Source organism: Protopterus annectens, chromosome 3.part1, assembly GCF_019279795.1.
Source record: "Protopterus annectens isolate FY-2018-M chromosome 3.part1, PAN1.0, whole genome shotgun sequence".
Classification (NCBI taxonomy): domain Eukaryota; kingdom Metazoa; phylum Chordata; order Ceratodontiformes; family Protopteridae; genus Protopterus; species Protopterus annectens.
Window position 1 is genome coordinate 1,670,752,993 of NC_056732.1, and position 23,691 is coordinate 1,670,776,683.

At 39.3% G+C, this 23,691-nt stretch overlaps 1 protein-coding gene across 2 annotated transcripts in view; it reads right to left on the reverse strand.

Moving 5' to 3' along the window:
- The window catches only part of MROH1 (maestro heat like repeat family member 1), a 2,449,684-nt gene that overhangs the window by 555,084 nt on the left and 1,870,909 nt on the right, over positions 1-23,691 (reverse strand). For both annotated transcript variants that reach the window (XM_044067698.1, XM_044067696.1), the window contains one exon: positions 13,399-13,553. In XM_044067698.1, the coding sequence (XP_043923633.1) occupies positions 13,399-13,553 (155 nt within the window). The remainder of the gene's footprint in view (positions 1-13,398; positions 13,554-23,691) is intronic.

A 23,691-nucleotide genomic window follows, 5' to 3' on the forward strand; every position in this document is an offset into this window, starting at 1 on the left:
TCACTTCAGAGACTGGCAGACCTATTCTAGACTCAGAAAAGGATACGAACAATTGCTCTGCCTTTCTGAGTTTCTTAGTCCTCTGAAGGTAGAACCGTAACTGCCTGTGAACATCAAGTTGATGAAATTTGTATTCTGCAGTGTTGGAATGATTAGGGAAAAATACAGGTAATTCGATAGTCTGGTTCAAATTAATCTGGGAGCAGACTTTGGGGATAAAGGAAAGATTTGTACGAAGGGAAACTCTGTCTTTGTGGAAAATCAAATGAGGCGGCTTAACTGGCAGAGCTTGTAACTCCGATACCCGTCTAGCTGATGTGATAGCTACTAGAAACAAAGTCTTCCAAGACAGAAACTTCAATTGGCACAAATGTGCGGGTTCAAAGGGCGGGGAAGTTAGTTTGGACAGAACGAAGTTAAGATCCCAAGGAGAAACACGTTCCTGAAAGGGAGGTCTGAGCAAAGTAGCGCCTTTAAGGAAGGTTTTACATAATCTGTGAGACATCAGATTAGATTCATGTTGACCCAAATGAAAGTTAGATATCACTGCCAATTGTACCCCAATTGTGGCAGCAGCTGATCCCTGATGGAAAAGTTCAGACAAAAATTCTACCACCACAGGGATGGATGCTGTGTAAGGATCTACATTTCTTTCTTTTGCCCAGACAGATAACCTTCTCCATTTGCTAGTGTAGAACTTCCTAGTGGAAGGTTTATGCGAAGACGTAAGGATGTGGGTCACAGCAGGTGAAAGATCATGAAGCCTGACTAGGGATGGAAGTGGAGCAGACACGCTGTCAAGTTGAGGGTGTGGAGGCAGGGGTGAAAGGAGCCTGACATGTGTGTCAAGAGGTCTGGCACTGGGTCCAGAGTCCATGGATTGTCTAGTAGATGAGGCCCGAGAAAGGGAAACCAAATCCGGCGAGGCCAGTAAGGAGTGATGAGAATAATCTTGCTTCCCAATAACGTTGCTTTCTGTATCACTTTGGATATGAGCGGAAATGGAGGGAATGCATAAAGGAGTCCTGGGGGCCAATCATGAACAAGTGTGTCTCTCAGTGATTCTCCTGGAGGGGGGATAAAGGAGAAAGAGCTGCTGCATTTGGCATTGATCGGGCTGGCAAAGAGATCGCAGCAAGGCTGTCCCCATTTGCAGAAGATGTGTTCCGCTACTTCCTGATTCAGAGACCACTCGTGAGGCATCAAGATTGCCTTGCTGAGCTTGTCGGCTATAACATTGGTTGTCCCTGGGATATGCGTTGCTACTAGAAAGCGTTGGGAAGATATCGTCCACTTTCAAACACAAACAGCCTCCCGACAAAGGGGGCAAGATCTGGTTCCTCCTTGCTTGTTTAGATACCATACCACTGACATATTTTCCAAATGGATTGCTATCATCTCTACAGGAAGAAAGTCGTGAAGTGCTTGCAACACTAGAAGTACTGCTCTCATCTCTAGGACACTGATATGCAGGTGAGCCTCGTGATCTTGCCATGTGCCTTGGACAGTCCTGCCTAGACAATGCCCCACCCTGTGAGGCATCCATAGTCACAGTAGCATCGGGTTGGCGAGGGAGGAATGGAATGCCTGTTGTCAGCTGATCAGGTTGAATCCACCAATGAAGGTTCTTTTTGCAAGACTCTGTTATGAGAATATAGTAAGGTAGAGGCAGTTGTTGCAGGGACCACTGGGAAAATAGAAGCCATTGGAGTATTTGCAAATGCAATCTGGCTAGAGGGACTAGAGTTATGGTGGAGGCCATGGTCCCCAAGAGTTTCAGCACTGTCTTTGCCTTGACTTTCCGTAGTGGAAGTAGACAGAATTTGTTGCCTGAGGTTTTGAATTCTTTCTGCAGGTAGACGAGCTAGCATGGCGACCGTGTCTATTTCTGCGCCTATAAAAGTCACAAATTGAGAGGGCGATAAGGCAGACTTTTCCCTTTTTATTGTAATCCCCAGCTGGGAACAGAGCTGTATGGTCAAATCTCTGGTTTGTAGGAGTAGGTGCCTGATGGTGGTGGTGGTCAAGAGCCAGTCGTCCAGGTACAGAAACGCTTGGAATCCATGACGTCTCAGGTGAGCTGTCACTACTGCCATTCATTTGGTTAACACCCTGGGGACTGTGGTGAGACCAAAGGGCAGAGCACGAAATTGGTAATGACTGGCTCCCAGCTGGAAGCGTAAATGACTCCTCGATGCTCTGTCCATTTTTATATGGTAGTACGCATCTTGGAGGTCTATGGAGCACATCCAGTTGTCTTTCCCGAACAGAGGGAGTATAGACTGCAGTGTCACCATCTGGAACTTGGCCTTCTTTACGGATTTGTTTAGTTTGCTGATGTCCAAGATGGGCCTCCAGTCCCCTGCTCATTTTGGCACTAAAAAGAATATGGAGTAAGTTCCAAATCCTATCTGGTCTGCGGGGATGGTTTGGATGACTCTCTTTGAAAGCAACTTTTGCACTTCTACAGTTGCTTGATCCCTGTGATTGGGTGGAACATTCAGGATCTTCTTGGGAGTGTGAGGTGGAAGAGAAAAGGCTATGGAGTATCCTCTGGTGGTTATTCTTTGTACCCATTTGTCTTGGGTGATGTTTAGCCAGGCCTCCAGATACAAAGATAGGCATCCTCTGACTGGCTCCAGAGAAGCACAGCCGGGCCCCACATCAGGAGCGCTGACAGGGACGGACTCGAAATGAATCTCGGCCACCCTGGTTTTGAGGGACTCTCCCCTGCCGCTAGGGCAACGTCTACCATTAGCTCCTCCTCCTCTGCCTCTGAAGGAGGAATCACCCTGTGCATCCCGGAAAAATCTCTGGGACTTCTTAAATCACATCTTACCACCTCTGCGACCCTTGGGATATGGTCTAGAAGCGACAGTAAAACATATTCCCATGGCAGAAAGAGTTTTCCCTTCACACCTGGTGAGTGTATCTTTTACCTTAGGTCCAAACAGAGAAGAACTGTCAAAGGGGGCATTGGTAAAGGTAGACTTAAATGCTCCATAAAATTACATAAGTCCATCCAGGAGTGTCTCTTAAGGGAAAATCCTGAACCCGCTGCCCTGCTCATTCCATCGGCTGCAAAGGAGATCAGCCTCATGGAGGAGTTCACAATGGAATTTAAGGTGGACAACTGAGCAGTCACCTTCTCAGGGACTCCTGCAGTAGATGTACATTGAAGAGCATCTCCTAACTTATTGAGGAGATCTCTGATGCCTAGTAAAATGTGTAAGATAGTTCAGCGATCTGAGGGTAAAAGCCGCTGAAGAAAAGATACGCTTCCCGTACCTATCCATCGTTCGAGACTCCTTGTTCGGCGGATGGACAGATGAAGAAGTCTCCACTAGCTCCTTCTTAGTGGCCGCCGCCACCACCATGGCATCTACAGGCACGCCCTTGGACAAAAACTCTCTTTTGGGGCCGAGAGAAATTTGTTGGGTCTTCTGGGGACTGGATCCACAGCATCAGGAATCTCCCACACCTTTCAAGTAACCAGGTCCAAGAGTTCGTCAAAAGGAGGAGACACCCAAGAGGCTGAAGGTTGAAACCCAAAAGCCTTCAGGTACACTGACTCCTCATCAGAAGGGGTGACAGTGGGCCAGCCGCCTCTCTGCTTTAGGATCTCTAGAATGTCTACAAAGGAGACATCAGAGGATGACTTGGGGGACCATTCTGACTCCTCGAGGTCAGTGTCTGAGGTGACAGACTCATCCGGGGAGTCTACATACTTCCTCTGGCATGTTCTCTTCCGAAGGGGCTCCTCAGAAGGATATTCTGGGAAGATCTCGGAAGACTGGGGGCCACCCAACAGAGGCTCCTGAGGCTGCGGGTCTCTGCTGTCAAGAGAGAGAAGATGCTGAGACAGAGGTCAGTGCTTGAGGGGGAAGAGTATCGGTACCCTTGAGTGGAGCTGATAAGCGAGACAGCACGCTCCTCATCATCTCAAAAGCAGATCTCTCCAGCTCCAAATTCAGCCCCGGTTCCGAGGAAATAGAGGTGGTCCTCGGCTCCAGAGCGACCGGCTCCAAGCTCACCCTAGCCGACGCACCGAGAGGGAGACTCGGCACTGAAGAGGTTCAGGTCCAAGTGTCCCTGTCAGGGCCGACCAGTGAGCTTCAGCTCTTAGACACCACGGATGGAGCCGAAGGTGCCTGTGTAGAACTCTGCTCCGAGACAGCCACAAGGGGAGCTGGAACAGAGGGTTCCACGACAAGCGGCACCGAAATCTCTGACTCGAAGGCCCGGCTCGGAGGAGGAACCACAACAGGGAGAATGGACTCAGATGGCTCCTGGACCGATTGGGTCAGAGCCAACAATTTGGGCAAAGCAGACAACTTCAGGAGTCCAAGCACTACTCTCTCTGCATCATCTTCTGACAGGCTCTTGGAGGATTTGGATAACAAGGTAAGCAATCTGGATCTCTGTAAAATTAGAGATCTTAAGGTTGGGGAGACTGGCAAAAGATCTCTGGACCAGTTCTGATGCAATTTTTCAGTAGTTGGCTCCGAAAGGCTTGGAGCCGACACTGCAGTGTCCACATCGACCACCTCGACCTGCTCAGAGGACAGTGGAGCCGAGGAGGTAAAAGTTTTATCAAGTTTCAATGTTTTCTGAGGAGGTTCAGATACACTAGTCAGTGCCAGAAAACATCTCTTGGCCGACTTGACCTTCTCTTTTCTGGATGAATGGGACTTAGATGAAGAAGAACTTGCTAAATCTTCCTTTAAGGAAGGCTTAAGGAGACCTTTCAGAATTAACTTGTTCTTTCGCTCCTGGAGAACTCTGAAGCTAAAGGAGTGGCAGAAGGAACAAGTTTCCTGCAAGTGAATGGCTTCGAGGCAATAAACACAATTACTGTGGCCATCTGTAATTGACATCTTCTGGGAGCACTTTATGCATTTTTTAAACCCCGAAGGTTTGTGATCTTTGGACTCTTTAGACATATCTACTCACAGCTCTATAAACAAAGAAAAGGAATACAAGGTTCTCTAATTTAAACGGGCCTTGCCCTAAAACAGGTACACAACAAGGACTAGGTCCTCTAACTTAAATGGGGCCTAGCCCTAAATTACATGCACACACAAACGATAAACTAAAGAGGACTAGGTCCTCTAACTTAAATGGGCCTAGCCCTGTTAGAAAAATTCAAAGATAACAGAGGACTAGGTCCCTCTAACTTAAACGGACCTACCTGGAAGGAAGCTAAGCCAGAGAAAAAAACAGAAACTTAAGCAGCAGGCAAAGTATGAGACAATTAACACTGCACCCAATCTTCTATCTATAAAAGTGAAAAAACAAGCCCCCAATAGAAACGCGGACCTACAGAGATATAAACTGTGTCAAAAGTAGTGCAAAAAACACTGCACACAATATAATGTATGAAAAAAAGTGAAAAACAAGGTCCTAAAACAAACGCGGACCTACTTAATACTAAATGTATTAGAAACTAGCACACAGGATATCACACAGAGAACAACAAGGGCCAACCAGCTAACAAGTTCTCAAAAAATAACTAAACAAAACAGCAAAAACACTTCTAAACACTATCTAAAAGATAACTTTAATATTAAGTATAACAAGCTAAAGATTCGGTACAGGTGAATAATAATGAAAAAGTTTTGAACTTAGCCACGGCCAAGCAAGAAGCACTTCTGAACTCGTAGACGTGGCAAATGAGATCTGGGGATTGTACTAGAGCACTATGGGATACCTACCTAGCCACGAGCCAAATAGGAGACTTTGAGCTTTGTAATAGGCCGAGTCAGAGCAGAGGATCAGCTCCGAACCAATATGTTTCATCAATCAATAAACTGATCGTTTAAATTTTCTGTTTTATAAAAGTTACGTCTAATCATATCCACATCTTTTGTACATCTAAACAAAAAATATACACAACTGCACAACTCTTTTTGACCATTTTGTGCTTTATTGCTCTGTCTTACCGGTTCAGTTCAGTGCATGTATGCTCTGTTCTATGGTGCCTGGTTTGTGACTGAAATGGGTCAACAGACCACCTAATCACTTAGTCAACAAATATTAAGCAAGTAAATCTGAAAAGATCCGTAGGTAATAATTAAACCATAAAGATTACGGTAGTCCACGTTACAATAAAGGCTGTCTTCCTAAAATCCAAAAAGGTTCACCACGACCACTTCCAACTGTCAAAAAAGTATCACAAAACTTTTTTATTAAACAAATACATATAGGTTTAGCGCTTTCATCTCCACACTGGAGACCTCATCAGAACCATGTATCAAACTCATTGCAAACCTTATATACATATAAAATTTAAATAAACCAATTGATGCAAGCAAACAATTAATCAATAAAACCATAAAACAATTATGCAGTATACGTCTGTATACATGAGATATAACTGACCATATAACGTTAAGTAAATAAATAAACATCCAACTGTGCTCATGTGGATAAAACTTGTGTTATGACATTAAAACTGTTACATTCACACATAATATAAATTTTCATACTAAAATGTTGTCTTTCCCTGTTAAAAAGTGCTTTGAATATTTTATATATATTTTGTTATATAAATATAATTTTAAATCTTTAAAGACATCTTTACATACACATCATAAATATAATAAAATAAAATAGAATAGATGTATATCTACATAAATATGAATGTATAAATTATATAATATAAAAATATATATGAAATATAAAAATATAAATGAAATATATATGAAAAAATATATAAAAGAAGTGTTGAATATATAATTTAATATAATAATATATAATATATAAAAAGGGTTGGATATATAATTTTAATAAACAAATACATATAGGTTATGAGAATTAGTCAGATAAGACAATTTTAATAAATAATAATACTAATAAAATATATTATATGTTATATATTTTTTTTTTATATATATTTTTTATGTATGTTTTTTGGGATCATTAGATAATAATTTCAGGGCTGGCACAATGGATATATGGTCATTCAGGCCCTTGCCACTAATCGCATCAAGCCTGAGTTGCTATATCATCTCTCTATAAGCTAATTTTGTCTCTCAGTCACCCCCCTCTATCCAACTGGTCCACAACCTCAACTACCCAAAATTTAAAATTGGCCTTGTCACATGTTAAGGAATGCCTGTATAGTGCGTTATTTTCATTTTTACGATTTATGTCTCTCATGTGCTCATATATCCTTTTTCTCAAGTGACGTTCTGTTTTGCCAATATAAAAACTCCAACAAAATTTACAATATACTAAATAAATCAACCCCTTAGTACAGCAACTGCTGTACTTCATAGACTTCAATGTAATGTTTAAACTAGGTAGTGTAACTGTTTTCTCCACAGCTATAAATGGACATTGGGAGCAATTTGAAAGTACCTATTTTATTTAAAACTGTTTCTCCTTGATTTGTGTATTTCTTTTTTTCTAGAATATTTTTTATATTATAGCCTCTCCTGTAACTATAAGTTAGTTTATTTTGAAAAATTGTAGTTCTTGTGGACACTGTTTTAAATAAATCCCATATCTCATTAATACATTTCTGTAACCACCCTATATTCTGGAAATATGTAAGAGTCAAATAAGGTATACCATTCTTATTGTTCTGCAATACTTTTTCAGTTCTTTCCATAGTTCTATCATTCGTATAATTTAATAAAGGTATATATTTATCACCCCATCCCTTGACTACATATTCTTTAATAAGCTGTGTAATTTCCACAGGATAATCTCTTTGGTGGAACATATTCTGTACTTTATCTATTTCTATAAGAAATTCATCCCTGTCTGAAGTCATATGGGCCACCCTAATCATCTGCCCCTTAATTATATTCCTCTTGAGATGGTCAGGGTGGTCACTATTGAAATGCAAACATGTGTTAGAAAAATGTTCTTTTCTGTAGATATTTGACTTGTACGTATTGGCCCGATAGTCCTTACGTAACTTAACATCAAGGTAGTGAATTTCATGTGAATCTATATGATGGGTAAATCTTAAAAAGGTAGTACTCTGATTGATATAAGAAATAAAACTACCTATAACTTCATTAGGGCCATCCCACAAAATAAATATATCATCCAGGAACCGATAGTAGCTTTTAATATAAGTAAAAAATTCAGTACCAAAAACATGTCGTCTTTCCCAATATAACACTACTATATTGGCATAAGTGGGGGCACATGCTGCCCCCATAGCCACTCCTTCTTTTTGGTGGTAAAAGTCACCTTGAAAGAAAATAAAATTGGTTTTGAGTACCAACTCCATACATTCTAAGACTAGCTTAAATTCATTAGAGGTTAAAAGGTTCATTTCTATTAACATATTTTCAAACCAGTCCATCCCTGTATTATGTGGTATGACCGAAAATAAATCTTTAACATCTATAGTAATGAATTTCATGTCCTCACTATAAGGGTCCTTGCTAAATTTCTGCAGAAAGTCCCATGAATCCACCAAAATATGAGGGTATTTCCTATGGTACTTCTTAAGTTTGGTATCTATATATATAGCCAAGGGTTGGGTTTTTGAGCCTTGTGATGAGACTATTGGTCTCATTGGGGGGTTATAAATATTTTTGTGGGTCTTCGGTATGCCAAAAATGGCAGGGATGACTGGTTTAGTGACTTTCAAAAAATTTGATAAATCAATATCTATAAGTCCTTGAAATAAATTGTCTTCTATAATATAATCTATTTTGCAATACGAAATATTAATTTCATTTTTAGAGACCGAATTATAGCACTTGTCATTGTTTAATATCTCGAACATTCTATTTTCGTAATCCCACCTGTCCATAATGACAATTCCACCACCCTTATCCGGTTTCATTACCCGGATATTCCTATTTTCACTAAGCTCACGTAAAAGCTTATTTTCTTCTTTGGTTAAATTACTAGTATTCGTATTCACATTCTGCTTAAATTCCCTTCTAATTCTGTTGTTAAGTAGGTTTTCAAAACTATAAATATCTTGGTGAAGAGGAGGGTTGTAAATACTACGTCTACTTAGTTCATCCGTCTTGTGGTGAAACTTGTCCTCACCAAACATCTGCATCAAATTTAACTTCCTAGTAAACAGCCTGATATCTAACAAAATACTATCTATACTAGGTTTAGTAGCAGGTACAAAGGTAAATCATTTTGTAAACAACTTAAAATGAACATCCTCAATTTTCAAATCTGTATAATTGAAAATAAAAAAATTGTTACATGAATACACAGATAAGGGTTTATTTGTGGACATGACATCTCCACATTCACCTATATTAAATTGTTCTATCTGTATGTTGTTCTTCTGTAGTGGTTGTAGTTGTTGGTCCCTGTAACTTGGGCATAAGATGGTTGTTGTACCCGTTTTTTTAACCTTTCGGACCTCCTCGGTCCCTCCCCCCCTAAAGGGGTCCCTTCATTACAGTTTAAATCATCATCACCTACATGATATTCTTGTTCATACAAGTTCACCTCGTGTTCCCTATCAGCATTCCTCTTGTTGTTCCTATAGTCGTCTTGAGACTGTAAATCATAATTTTGTTTCTCATAACCTCTATTACTTCCCTTAACAAATCCTTTGCCACAATTATATGCTAGACCAAATCTATATTCGCTAATATCCCTATCCAATTTCGATAACTTCATATTGTAACTACGTGTAATAATATAATCAACATCTTGCAAAGATCTTAAATACATGTTTTTATATTCTTGTACAGAAAACAGTAAATCATCATTAATTTCTTTGTACAGTTTGTCAATGTCCTTCTTTTCAATTTCCATTCTTTGTTCATTATGTTTAATTAACACCCTTAGTATGGCCAGTCCACAGTCATTAAACATGTCACATATATTTTTGAAAAATTCAGTATCAGTAGCACCATTAATATTATTAGGAAACTTGTTAATTCTCAACCCTTTCGGTACAATTTTGTCATGCAAACATCTGTTGAAATACCAGTTTTCCAAAGATAAAGATTTGTACCTGGTTAAAAGGGTTTTTAACGCCTTACACTTCTCTTTGTAACCTAAACCATCGCTCCTATTGTCCTCCCGGTGTCTACTGTTGTTGGTGAAGGATGAATTCAACCAACTATCAAAATCCATGTCCTAGTATTTGTGGAAATAGTCTTTAGAACCAACTCCCTCTGCTGATTCTTGGTTTCTTCGACTAGAAACCTTAGTACGAACGCCCTGGCAATTAGAACGTGCCACAGTCTCTGTCAACTCCATTCTCCTGGTCGCAATGCCTGTATCTGTCTCAGTATCTGATATCACTTCTGTTTCCCCTCTTGCCGACGGACTGCTCTGTGCACAAGGTATTTCTTCCCCTGAACTGCACCCTGGGGAGAAATCTGTTTGCGAGTGGTTTCGGATAACTTTAATCAGTTCTGCCAACAAACTGCTGCTATCCATGGTGTAATATCACAAGGTGGGTGAACCCAATATACAATAAATAACCAGAGACTCCTCGAACCCAGACTACCGAAAAATAAAACAAAGAACCGTAAGTTATAAGTAAACCATAAAGATCATGGTAGTCCACGTTACAATAAAGGCTGTCTTCCTAAAATCCAAAAAGGTTCACCATGACCACTTCCAACCGTCAAAAAAGTATCACAAAACTCTTTTATTAAACAAATACATATAGGTTTAGCGCTTTCATCTCCACACTGGAGACCTCATCAGAACCATGTATCAAACTCATTGCAAACCTTATATACATATAAAATTTAAATAAACCAGTCGATGCAAGCAAACAATTAATCAATAAAACCATAAAACAATTATGCAGTATACGCTAAACCTATATGTAGTTGTTTAATAAAAGAGTTTTATGATACTTTTTTGATGGTTGGAAGTGGTCGTGGTGAACCTTTTTGGATTTTAGGAAGACAGCCTTTATTGTAACGTGGACTACTGTGATCTTTATAAATCTGAAAAGATGCCAAACCCTGAAATGCTGACTATGACTCCAAGTGGTTGATGTGGAGGCTTTGCTGGTAGGATCACCAATTCTGGTCTAAGGAATAGCAAAGGTGGACTCAACATGCAAAAACTATAAATGTCATCAAGGATTGCAATGAGCTCTACTGTAGGACCAGATGCCCCAAAATATGATTGTTGGACTTGGTCAAAATTTCCCAAGTCTTGTGACCGAGGTCTGACAAATGCAAGACAACTCTGAGGCCTCTAACACCTCTGGAACCTTAGCAATACCCACACCTTCAGGCATGTAAATGAACAATGAGGTTTGTGGATGCTAGCAGGCCTAAAAGGAGAAAGGTTCACCACGAATCCAAGTATTTTCTTTTAAAGAACATTGAGAATGGGAGTATATACATATTTTTGTTGCTTATATGCAAACATTTTAAGACAAACTACTCATTATGAAGGTACTGTATATACAGCTATTTGTATTATAAAGGAATAAAGCATCAGCTCTATAGAAAGAGCTCATACACAGTGATAAGCCACAGGGATATGAAAACTTCAACACAATAACTATGGTAGAACTTAAAAAGGCCTCAAACTACACCAGGAACCATCTGAGCCACTGATGGTGTTTTAGAAAAGCTTTTTAAATGTACAAACCAGCAACAGTGCCAACAACTTTAAAGGAATCGCTTGTTAGAGACGAGCTAACTCAAATGTTAATGAATAAGCATGTACCAAAGTGAAAGCTGTGCACAAAATACAGGCACTATATTGCAGTCTGTGTCTAGAATTTGACTGTCAATCTATTTCTTGTTCTAAGACCTGTAGGATTTATTTCTGATTCTTGTCAAATACACAGTGGGTTCATTCTTTTAATCCCTTTTTTCAGCAATCCTAGAGAACTTATTTTCCTATGATACAGAGCTCAAACTATGAATTCCTTAAAAAAGTATATTTTGTGACAATGGTTTACTTGAGCCAAAATATGCAAACTATGGGGTAGTTATTGATGGGCATTTTCTGGAAGCAACAATGCTTATTAAATTATGATGCCAACACTGCTAAATTCAAAGACGGGATGGAAAAGGGTAGCTGTAAGGAAACTAAACAGTAACATTGGTAGGCTGTTCTAAAACCTTGCAACCTCTTAGGGAAAGAAATCTGGACAAGTCAAACATACTGGGAGGAACAAAGGCCCAAAATCAGGGACAGATTTTAAGTACTGTTCACATAAACTCAGAAAGTAGGTAGAACAAGCCTTGCATTACCATGCATTTTCTGAAGAATATGAAATCTGAAACAACTGTCTGTCATTATTTAGTGAATTTAGCCTCAATAATTTGTCAGTAATCTGCAAACAGTACAAGGAACAGATGAAAAATATGAGGGAAAAATATGGACATTCTGCAAATTTCTGAACAGTTGAACAGGGGTACTAACAAATGCAATAAAAAAAGAACTATGAAGCACATTGTATCACCTTATTTAACCTTACTTAATAGACGCTGTATTAGTAGCAACAACTGGGTTTGGATAAGCAGAACTGTCCTTCCAGTGAGGTTTATTCTGGATGCCTTGCTGCTGAGCCTCACCTGCTAACATATCAAGTTCAAGCAAGGCTGCCTGCTGCTTGCAGTGATGACGGAGAACAAGGAGACTTGACAGTGCTTTTTTCCATAGCTGTGAGAAAGTTACAGTAGTGCTGTTCACATTCTGACAGATTCTAGAAATTGAAGGAGCTTCTGAACGATGTCCATAGTGGCTATAAATTATCAGTGCAATGTGTTTTTGGCTGTTATTGCTTGCTTGTGTGTGTGTGTGTGTGTGTGTGTGTGTGTGTGTGTGTGTTTTCTTAATTCAACTTGTAAGAAGGGCTGCCCCCGCATTCCCTTAGTATGGGGTAATTGCAGGGAAAAAGAAGTTAAGGGGGCAGCAGCTCCCTTACAAACTGCGCTAAAGCAATGATCTAGGGTACATCTCTCGGTCTGCCTTTTCTGCCTACTTATGTATAAATCTGTATCTATTTAAGTAAAAACAATATGTTGGGAATACAATGAGTTATAAATGTATCTGTCTATAGTCTCTTACTTATTTGTTAGTGCAGATTTAGGTCCCATATTATGGGTGTTTGCATCCATCACTCTAGCTACTTGCCTTTCTTAATTACAAAAACGGACAGACTGCCAAGTAAAAAAAGTAAAACAGCACACTTTCAGCTCACATAGCTACAGGGAAAAAAAGCATATGCATATTCTAAAGAGAACATGTTAAATGTATTTTGGACCCACAGTTACACAGAAAGTCTACTGCTCCCCATTACTGTCTTCATTTACTACAGTCTTGAAAAACAGATCTGTACAATAATACAAAATAAAATGGTTTAACACTGAACAGTAACAGGGTTCAGGAAGATGTGTAATGGGCACTGCTGCTTTGATGCAGTACACTAGGTCATATCACAGAGTTACACAAAGGTATACAACTTACCTGTCGTATGGCAGGGGGTAAGTGAGAAGGCAGGATAAGACAGATGTTGAGTGTTGGGAGGCTAGCAGATACACAGTGTGGGTTACAGAATGCTTCACGTGATCTTCTGCAATGGCCTGTAACTGGATATACAGCACTTCCAAAATCTCCAACACCTAAAGGATATAAAACAGTACATCTGGTACTCGGGCCTGAAAAAATGTGGGCGAACAGCAAAGCTCTCCAAGCATTCAATAAAAGTCTTGTGAAATCTCACCATGAAATCTCACCATAAATATCAGCTAAGTGAACACTCACTACATCGAATGATCTTTCAAACAGCATTCTACAATGAATGACACCGGTGATGAGTTTATACAATTATATAGATATCTAGCACACATGGTCACAGCATATGCATCCTCTGCTGACAAATCTCAGCAGAAAGCCCCACTGAGCCCCAGTTCAGCCACTTCCTCAAAATGTTACCAAGTTACATCAAAAAGAAACAACCTAAAATTATAATATAAACTTGTTTTTCATACATAGCACAACATATACACCAGACGGAGGTGCCCCAGCAAAAGAAAAAGGGAGAGAAAAAAAGTATCTATCACAAAAGAAAGATTTTTTGAAGATCACATGATATGGTGAGTACTCAAGCTGTTCTATCGTATTCTGTACGGACTTCTGCAGTGAGTGGTAAAAATCTCAGTCAGTAATGAAGCCTCTGAGGAAAACAGTAGCCACAGACGTCACAACAAACAACTCAAACAGTTCACCAAAGTGCACTGGAAAAACCAGCATGTGATTACTATACCACCAAAATTTGTTTTTGACAGAAACAAGTCCATCTTTCTCTCCACAATCCCTTTTTAATTACACCATCTCTAAGGGAACAAAACTTCAAAGAACCCTTGTTTCCTGAGAAAACAACTCGCAACATCATTACAGTGCCAAATCAAATCAAGTACTAATCTGACCAGCTCACTTTGGTGCATTGTAATTGGGAACTTTTAGACTCGTTCAGTTTTCTTTTCCTGTTAGGGGTCACCACAGAGAAATAACAGTCTGCAGAATGATTGGTAATGGAGTTTTACAGTGTCGAGTTGCCAGCCCGGCACCCAACTTTCAACAGAAAGTACACTTACCTAGGGCCAATTTAGTGTATCCAATACACCTTCAGCATGCCTTTTGCATGTGAGAGGAAACTGGAGCACCCAAAGGAAACTCATGTGACCACAGGGAGGACATGCAGACTCTGCACAGCCGAGAATCGAAGCAGAGAAAATCTTGCTGTGAGGCAGCAACGCTAACCCCTGCACCACCTTGGCCACCCTTGCAGCTTTTCTATTCTGAAAGGTGGAAACGTCAGCTTGTGGTCAAATCAACAAGTTGCACACTGTAATCCAATATGCACTATTTTCTAGATTACCTGTGAAAGTAACCACAGAGACAAAAGAGGACTTCCACAGCACCCAAAGGTTTTCCATAAAAAAGTCTTTTACATTAGGCACTACATAAACACCATTATATAGACTTATTTTGCATAACCCACAACAAGTAGGAATAAATTTTCCTAACTAGGCTAATTCTGTACACTACCTCTTTGGATGGAGATTACCCAAAGTGCATTCTCAGCAAAGATTTCTTTAAACCACTGTTGGAAACCTGATGGCCTCACTGTTACTCCTATTTTTCTCAGGAACAAGACTGGGATACTCTTGAATATTCTTGCTAGACTCGTTGGATCACAGTATTTCCTCAAAAGATTCAATATAGCAGCACAGGAGATGCTAAAGGAATTCTGATTCATGAAATGAAGATCCAGACAGCAGTTGGCAAAATTATGCACCAACAAACAAGTGGCCAAGGCAAACTTGCACAAAGGACACACTTCGTAGTGAAAAAGGTAATGGAAGCCTCAAATAATCTGCCTTTGTGACTTTTAGCCTCACTGACCAATAAGCAATTAGCTGCCTGGAGAAAATACACAATGCAGTTCACAACTCACACACACCATTCTCTCACCAAGGAAAAGAAAGTGAACAGAGTCGTTTTCCTGAGCTTATGAATCCCTTTCAGGTAGAACGAACGCTGCCAGTGTATGTTCTTGGTATGAAGGACCATCTCACCTTAAGAATTTGTTCTGTGGAGAAATACAGAGCTGACAAGATACAGAAATTTGAGTAACCCTTAAGGGAAGATCAATGTGAAAACAGTCTCTCTTTTTTTTTTTTTAACTTTAAGCCCCGGGATCTGTCTGTCAGAAGTAAAGGGCAGTAAAAACAAGCTAATCCAGAAGATACAGTAGGTCTCAAGTCCATAAAGTCAGATGGTCAAAAAAAAAAAAAAACAGACTTAGAAGCCTACGATTCCTGATGTTCAAGACCCTTTGAAGGAGGGACTCTTCAAATCAAGTTAGAGATGACACAACCCCATTCAAGAAATAGTTGAAAGGTTTCGGCCAAGCTGAGGTCCTGCCTTCCACACGCTCATGAGATGCTAAAAAGCTGAGGTGTGCACTGTGATCAAGATATAACTTAGGCTCTAATCATGTCTAAAATAAACCAGTCACACCTACAAAAGTTCAAAGACTACACTGGAGAAGGATACTTCCTTGCCTAAAGGGAGATATTCCATTTTGCAAAATATGGTTGCATTCTGTTTGCCTCAAGGACCTCTAAAAGACTAACTGGAAAGGCAAGCAGAAACAGTGGGTCTACTAAAACATCCACACACCGAGGAGGAGTTGACAGTATCTTCAAGCTGGATAAGACAGCCATGGCTTGGACCTGGCAGGTCTCCTGAGCAGCCAGGGATCTGAGCACCTAAAAGCACAAACTTCTCAGCTACCAAGCACAAACAAAATTTGAGCTCTAGTTTTTCGTTCCGAGTCAGGCAGAAAATCATGAGATGCCAGAAAGGGGTATAGGATTATTCTTCTCCATGCCACAGAAAGTGTACTCACCACCCACTCCAGTCTGTCATACTGCAGAATGCAAAACTTTTGAAGGTCTGTGATTTCTCTTAAAAGCAAACATCAATCTTCCAAGGTGCCCTACACAAGCAAGACCTTCACAATGGAAGAGTTCTTGAGTAGGACATCCACACAGGAGCTGTAACTATGACCACTGCTACCATACCCATATCCTGGGAACTGAACTACCATTAGAAAGAATAATAATGCAGTGTTCTTTGGTTCACAGACAATTCTGCATCCCTTCTCTGAACAAAGAGCACAACTACATCTTTCACGGTTTGTTTACATACTACATGTCCCACTTGTCTGATCTCAGCTATGCACTACATGGTTCAACTGTCTGACCTCAGCAGCAGGGGTTTGGGTCTTAGTTCCCCCTCCAGAGCACAAAGTAAAAGGAGCATCGCTCTCAATTTGCACCAGCTGATAAGATCATCCACTCTTGGGCACTTCTCCATTCTTCCACCAAAGATGGCCCTGAGTGTGCTTTCCAGGCCACCAGCAAAGCAGTCATTAGAATCTATTTACAGGTTGAGAGAGAAAGGAAAAGCAACATTGAGAGTTGTAAGGATAGACCACCACTCTGAGGCATGGTGACAATCATTTGATACCCAGAACAACCAAGTAACTCTGCAACAAACATCTCGATACTTACTAGAAATCCATCATGTGCAGGGGCTCTAGTGGGGAGTGTGAAGAAAGTACCTGCCATCAGCCACGAAACATGAGAGTCTCCACCCACTTTTGATCTCTGACGTTGCAGACTGCAGTCACAATCTCCCAGGCTCTCTCCTGGGGAAGAAGCAAAAGACACTGGAACCTGTCCAACTCCACCCTACCAAATGGAGTCCTTTACAATGAAAACAGAGCCCATTTCTTCACACTTTTTTAAATACATTTATTAAATTATCACCTATCACACAGGCAAACATACATTAACAGAAAAGAGGAGACCATTTTAACATTTTCTATTTAAATACAATACATAACAGATATTTTCTTTGCTACTTTCATCTGCCCAAAATTACATAAAATTGCTGAATTCCTTCCTTCCCTTAAACCGTACTCCTTTTTTCAATCTTATGCAATTATTGCTCCAACAATTTCAATTTATGTCTATGTAATTTGCTCATTTCATTTTCTAAACCTCTCTCTTCCATTCTTTATTTCTTTTATAATATTCACTACCTCAAATACAGTTGGTGTAGACTTTGATTTCCATTTTCTAATAATTGCTTTTTTGGCAGCCAACATAATTAAACTTAATAAGGTCCTACTATGTCTAGGAAATTCAGATCCTGTATTCCAGCTCAAAAATAATCATTTCCTTACTTAAATCTATTTCTGATTTTCTACTATTTCTGATAGAGTATTCTGTAGGGAATTTTTAAAATCTGCAAACTCATTACACTCCCAAAACATACGTTCCCAATTACCTCTTTCTTCTCCATCACACCTCCAACATTTGCCATCTTCCGAGGAAAAATTCTTTGAAGTCTGTTTGGGGTATTTATTTTTATTTTTTTTTTCTGGTTCTCTTTTTTCCACTTTATTCAAAATGATGGTAATAACAATACTAACTAATTATATAATTATATAGGTTTTTAGGGTTCTTGTACACAGACATGAAGAAGTCTAGAAGGACGAAAGTGATCTTTGTTAACAATAGGTTAAGAAAATAGAAACTGATTTTTACATCCAAAATGTATATGCATATATTTATATATAATTTTTGATCACAAAATGAACTAAGGTTGATATATTTCCAGCCATGTAGCATATTGCCTTGGATAAATTCACAGACTTAATAATCTACTTAATAATTTGGTTAAATACGATGTACCATTAAAGTACATTAGGGCTATATATTATTATGACAGCTACTAGGGTAGGGCAGGACCAGCTCGAATGTCACACTGATGGGGGAAGGGATGTGAATTTAACATGTGTACCAATAACACTTTGTCTTACAGCACAATAAACCACTCCCATGCCTGATAAAAAGTATATATATATATTTAGAAAGCTTGTGAGGAAATTATTACTCTATTTTTGTTTTACTTGGATCGCTTGTCTGAGTACTTAATAAAGGATATTTGACTGGAAACAGACGGCCTGCCTTGCTTGGATTACTTTCGAATACTTAGTAATGCTGTATAATTATACATTTTCTATTATTACTTTTTGACTTGACGGGTTTACGTTCGCTACTTCTACTACTATTGTCTGATCTGATTAATATACAGTGATTAACTAGAAATATATGGACTGAAAATCTTCCACACAGAGAAGTTTCTTACACTGTTTTGGGTATAAAAACACCAATACAAACACTTCCAAACAAAGATCATGAACCTTCTTGGACTTGGCTGCATACTTAGGAGCCATAAGTCTTCTCATTGTTTTCTCATAAAATACTTTTCCCAGCATCTCTTACAAATCTTTTCTAAACTCCTCTGATTTGTACAGTTATCATGCTATAGCTAATATGTTCTACTAATCATCACTTTTTAACAGCTACTTCTGTTCTACATTCACCTAAAAACTCTACTACAGCAGATCTTTCAGTTAAACTTCCTCTATCACTTTCTCTTCGCCTGTAATTGAAGATCAAGCATTGGTAGGTAATGCAGTTTCTAGCCTGCAAGCCAAATGTCTTCTTGGCCTTATCCCACTCTTACTTTTCCAGGCTGTTATTTATTCCTAATCTCTCTGTTCCTTTGTCAGTGAATTCCAGCCCCTACTTGACTATTTTCTGCACCCCTTCTTGCAGTCATCCCTATTGGTAAAATCTCCTTTCACCATCCTCATATTGGCTTAGTTCCTAGAATACTTTCTGGTATTTTATGAATGTAATATTCTATATGCTTATTACACTGTAAGGATCTGCATCCAAAATCCTACACACACACTTTCTTGAGCTTCCCTCGTGCTTCATCCTCATCCCTTCCCACTTTCTACTTGTGTTATTTATACAAGCCTTAATGGTGTAGCTCTAAATATCCCTTCAAATCAGGTAATCTCAAGCCACCTTGTTCTAATGGAAGGATCATCTTACCCCACTTAACTCTTGCCTTCTTTCTCTCCCAAATAAATACTTTTAGTTCTTTATTAATTACTGTCCGCAACTTTTCCTCACGTTGATAAAAATATGCCTGACCTGTATACAAGACTAAAAGAACTAAAATATGTTCACTACTTATCTTGCTATCCATATGAGTTTCCAGTTTCTCAATTTCTGAATTATCGTTTTAGTCTCTTCCCACATAGCTTACGCTGGCATAACAGAAGCCTTTTTAATCCATACTCAAATAATTCATCTTATCATGTCCGCATAAATACGTGTTTTGCTGAATCAATTAATTTGTGGGTGCAGCCTTTATTTTATCCTCATTACTTTATATCCCGAAAAGACTTGAAACTACTTTCTCAAAATGTTCCACAACACTGATGTCCTTTTCTGAATTTATCAGGTACAAAATATCATCTGTAAATTAAGCCAACTTTTCTTGATTACATACCAATTATATCCTTGTATTTCTGAGTCCCTTATTTTCTTTGCCAATGGCTGCAAATATAAAGCAAATAAAGGGGAAAGAAGACATCCCTGCCTGGTTTATCTGAGAGAACCCTTCCCACTTTAATTCTTGCCTTCTATCTTTCACAATGCAAATGCTTCCAATGCCCCACTCAAAAAATCCCAACTTTTTTCTATTAAATGCTTTATCTCCATCAAGACCCAACAACAGACATATTTTCTTATATACTGCTTCTCTCTGGATCATTGTTCTAGTAATGTCAAATGTTCGACTCCCCTCCACATAAAATGCTGATCAATATCTATCAATTTTGGCAATACCTTTTCTATTCTTTTAGCAACTATAGGCAAACATTTTATAACTGTGGTTTAAAACTGAAATGGGTCTATATGAAGCTGGTTCTGAAGGGTGTTTATCATCTTTAGGTAACACAGTCACCACAGCTTTTTCCAAAATGTTGGTTCTTCCTTTTAAAATCTTCCAGATCTTTATCACCTTCTAACTCCTAATTTCCAAACTTCCACTGGAATACTATCTGCTCTTGGATACTTTCCTGAAGATTGATTATACATCACAGTTTTTTTACCTCCTAACTTAACTGTTACCTGTTGAGCCTCATCTACCTCTAACTCTGGCATAAGTCTTCCATAAATATTTCCATCTGTACTGTTTTTTGATTTCTACATGTCTCTGCTTTATAAACTGTTCATAAAATTTCTGGAATATCTCTTAAACCTCTATAGGATCTCTGGTTATTTTTCTTGTTATAAGTTTAGCAACAATCCTTTCAATGCTCTGTTGCGTAAGTTGTTGTGCTAAAAGTATTTGCTCAACTGCAATCTTTCTAAACTCATACATATTATCCAGATACTCCCTTATTTTATTCTGCATTTGCCCCTCCTCCTGTTCTGTGAGATTCCCATTATTCTGCAATACTTTACCCTCTGTCAGTCCCTTTAATTAATTCCTATTATTTCTTAACCACATCTTTTTTCTCTTGCTGCAATCCTGTTTTAAACTACATTTTCATTTTATCTCAGTCAATAACTATAACTTCTGAAAATATTTCTATCTTCCCTAATAGCTCTTGAATTTCTACTATCTTAATTATTTTTTATTTATTTGACATTTATTAACCGGGTTAGTCTGGCTGGGCAAGATGCCCTTTTTCAGCAGAGACCCGAGAAGAAAAGCTCCAATTACACTGTTTACAAAAAAAAAAAGATTTTTACAGTACAGTGAAATATACAACAAAACAAATGGAGGAATTCATACAATACTGTGAAAAATTCTACAAAATAGAGGAAGAAAATGTTTAGCCATTACTCGTAGTCAATATACATAGCTACACATAAATAACTCCTGAGAAGTAAGAGATATGCAAGTAAATTCAATATGGATAGTAATGAAAATATTAAGTAAACAAGGGACCAAGACAAAGTAAGGGATAGATAAGTCAGTACGACAGTCACAAAAATATGAAGTCATTATGGGACTAGGATATTCTAAAGGAGTGGCTGATATAGGAGACAAGAAATGAGGGCAGCTAGTGTGAGAGGAAGTGTGGTCCAGATCCATTCCTATCCATTCCTTAAATTCTTCTCTTTTTAACAAGTAGGTGGGAAAGTGTCAGTGTTTTGTTTTTACTTCATTACTCTGCATTTTTATCTTAGCCCAGTTACTGTACCTTGGGGAAAAATATGTAAATTCTGTCAGAGTTCCTACTAGGAATTCACATCTTCCATACCAAATATTTTCATAATTTTCTTCAGAAGTCTACCCTCCTTTGTTATATTGCCCTTTCTATGCCCCCATAAACATCCTCACATCAAATTCCAGTCCCCATCTGTAAATACTTTTCCCTGCTGAAAGCTTCATCCAAATTTTTCTTAAGCTCCATTACAGAAGTTTTTTATGGAAAATAAATACATGGGAGTGCAATCCTCCTCCCTTGCCAACAGTTCCTAAATACCACAGTCTAACTTTTGTCTTATTTCCCCTCAGCCATCACTACTGGAGCCCCTCTGGCACTTAGTATAATTACTCCCTTTCTCCTCCGCCTCTGATGTTCTGCTGACTCTGCATTCTAAAATCCCCCCTTTCACATGCTCATTTCCTTCCACGTCTCCTGCAGCTTTGCTATTTGCACTCTGCATTTCTTAATGTAATTCAATATCATTAAGGTCATTCACATTCCACGATAAGGACAGCATAGCTATCGTGATAAAAAAGGAAGTTATGTACACACCATAAAGTACAGTTGTGTACACTTACCATAAATGTAGATGTTCGAGCGTATTCACTGTTGCAGTCATTACATTTGGGTTATCTGCTTGCGGGTTAGCCCTCAGTCGGCCTGATTATCAAAGTCTTGGGTCCTGCGTCAGTTGCTGTCTCATCTTCCATGATGTCAGGTAGTCAGGGGTATAAAGCATGCAGCCGACGCCATTACATCAGATTTTCTTGCCCTAGATGTCAGGTGCCCCCATAATGGGAAGCAATTATATACAAGGTTACACCTCCAACAAAAGGCAAATAAACCAGAAAGCTTTAAGTATAGTAAACAAAAGGAAAGGTACAGACAATAGCAGTCAGGGGGCTGGAGGGAGGGTAACCAGGACTGCAACAGTGAATACACTCAAACATTTACATTTATGGGTAAGTGTACACAACTGTACTATGTTCTTCATGTTTCACTGTTGCAGTCATCACATTTGGGTAGATTCACAAAGCTAAGGAAGGGAGGAGGTAATTAGAGAGCATTAGGCCTTGCAGGACTACAGTGGCAAAACCAGCTCTGGATTTAGAAAAAAATGGCAAGTGGTAATGCTTGGTGAAGGTATGTACAGAACTCCAGGTAGCAGCTTCTAGGATGTCCCTGGTATGGACACCTCTGAGAAAGGCTGTAGAGGTAGATGCAGCCCTGGTGGAATGTGGTCTTATCCCCTGTGGGGTAGGGTTTCCATGGTGCTTATAGCAGAAATGAATGCAATGGCCTATCCACTTAGAAATGGTTTGCTTTGAAATGGCCTTCTCCTCTGCCCCCTGCAGCAAATGCAACCAATAGTTGTTCAGATTTCCTGAGAGGCTTTGTCCTGTCCAAGTAAAATCTAAGTTGTCTGTGCATGTCCAAGGAGTGCAGTATTTGTTCCCCTTTGTTCTGTGGATTAGAAAAGGAGATTGGCAAATGAATGGACTGATTAAGGGCCATACTGGATACCACCTTGGGCATAGAGGAAGGATTGGTCTTGAGGGACAACCTGTCTGCATGAAAGATGATGAAAGGCTCCACTGCCATGAGGGCCTGTAATTCAGGCACCCATCTTGCTGAAGTGATGGTTAGAAGGAAGGCTGTTTTCCAAGAAAGGAATTTCAACTCTGCATTTGCAGCTGGCTCAAAGAGAGGTAGAGTGAGTTTTTCCAAAACAGAGTTAAGGTCCCATGCTAGAGTAGGGGCTCTCCTGGCTGGTCTTAAGTTTTTGGCCCCTTAAGGAATTGCTTAAGAACTGGATGGGAGAAGAGGGGTGGCTCTGTATTATAATGTGCTAAAATGGCAGAGGCATGAATTTTAATGGTGGAAAAGGAAAGGCCCTTTTGAAGCATCTCAGTTAAATATTGAAGAATGTGCAGTAAAATTGGGCACTGTTGTGCCCATCCCCTGAGTTTGGCTCCAGGAACAGAATATTTTCCATTTTTCAGCATAGGCTTTTCTAGTACTAGGCCTCCTTGCCTCCAGAATGACATCCATCACTTGCTTACTGAGGGATGGTAACAGAGAGCTCAAGTAATTAG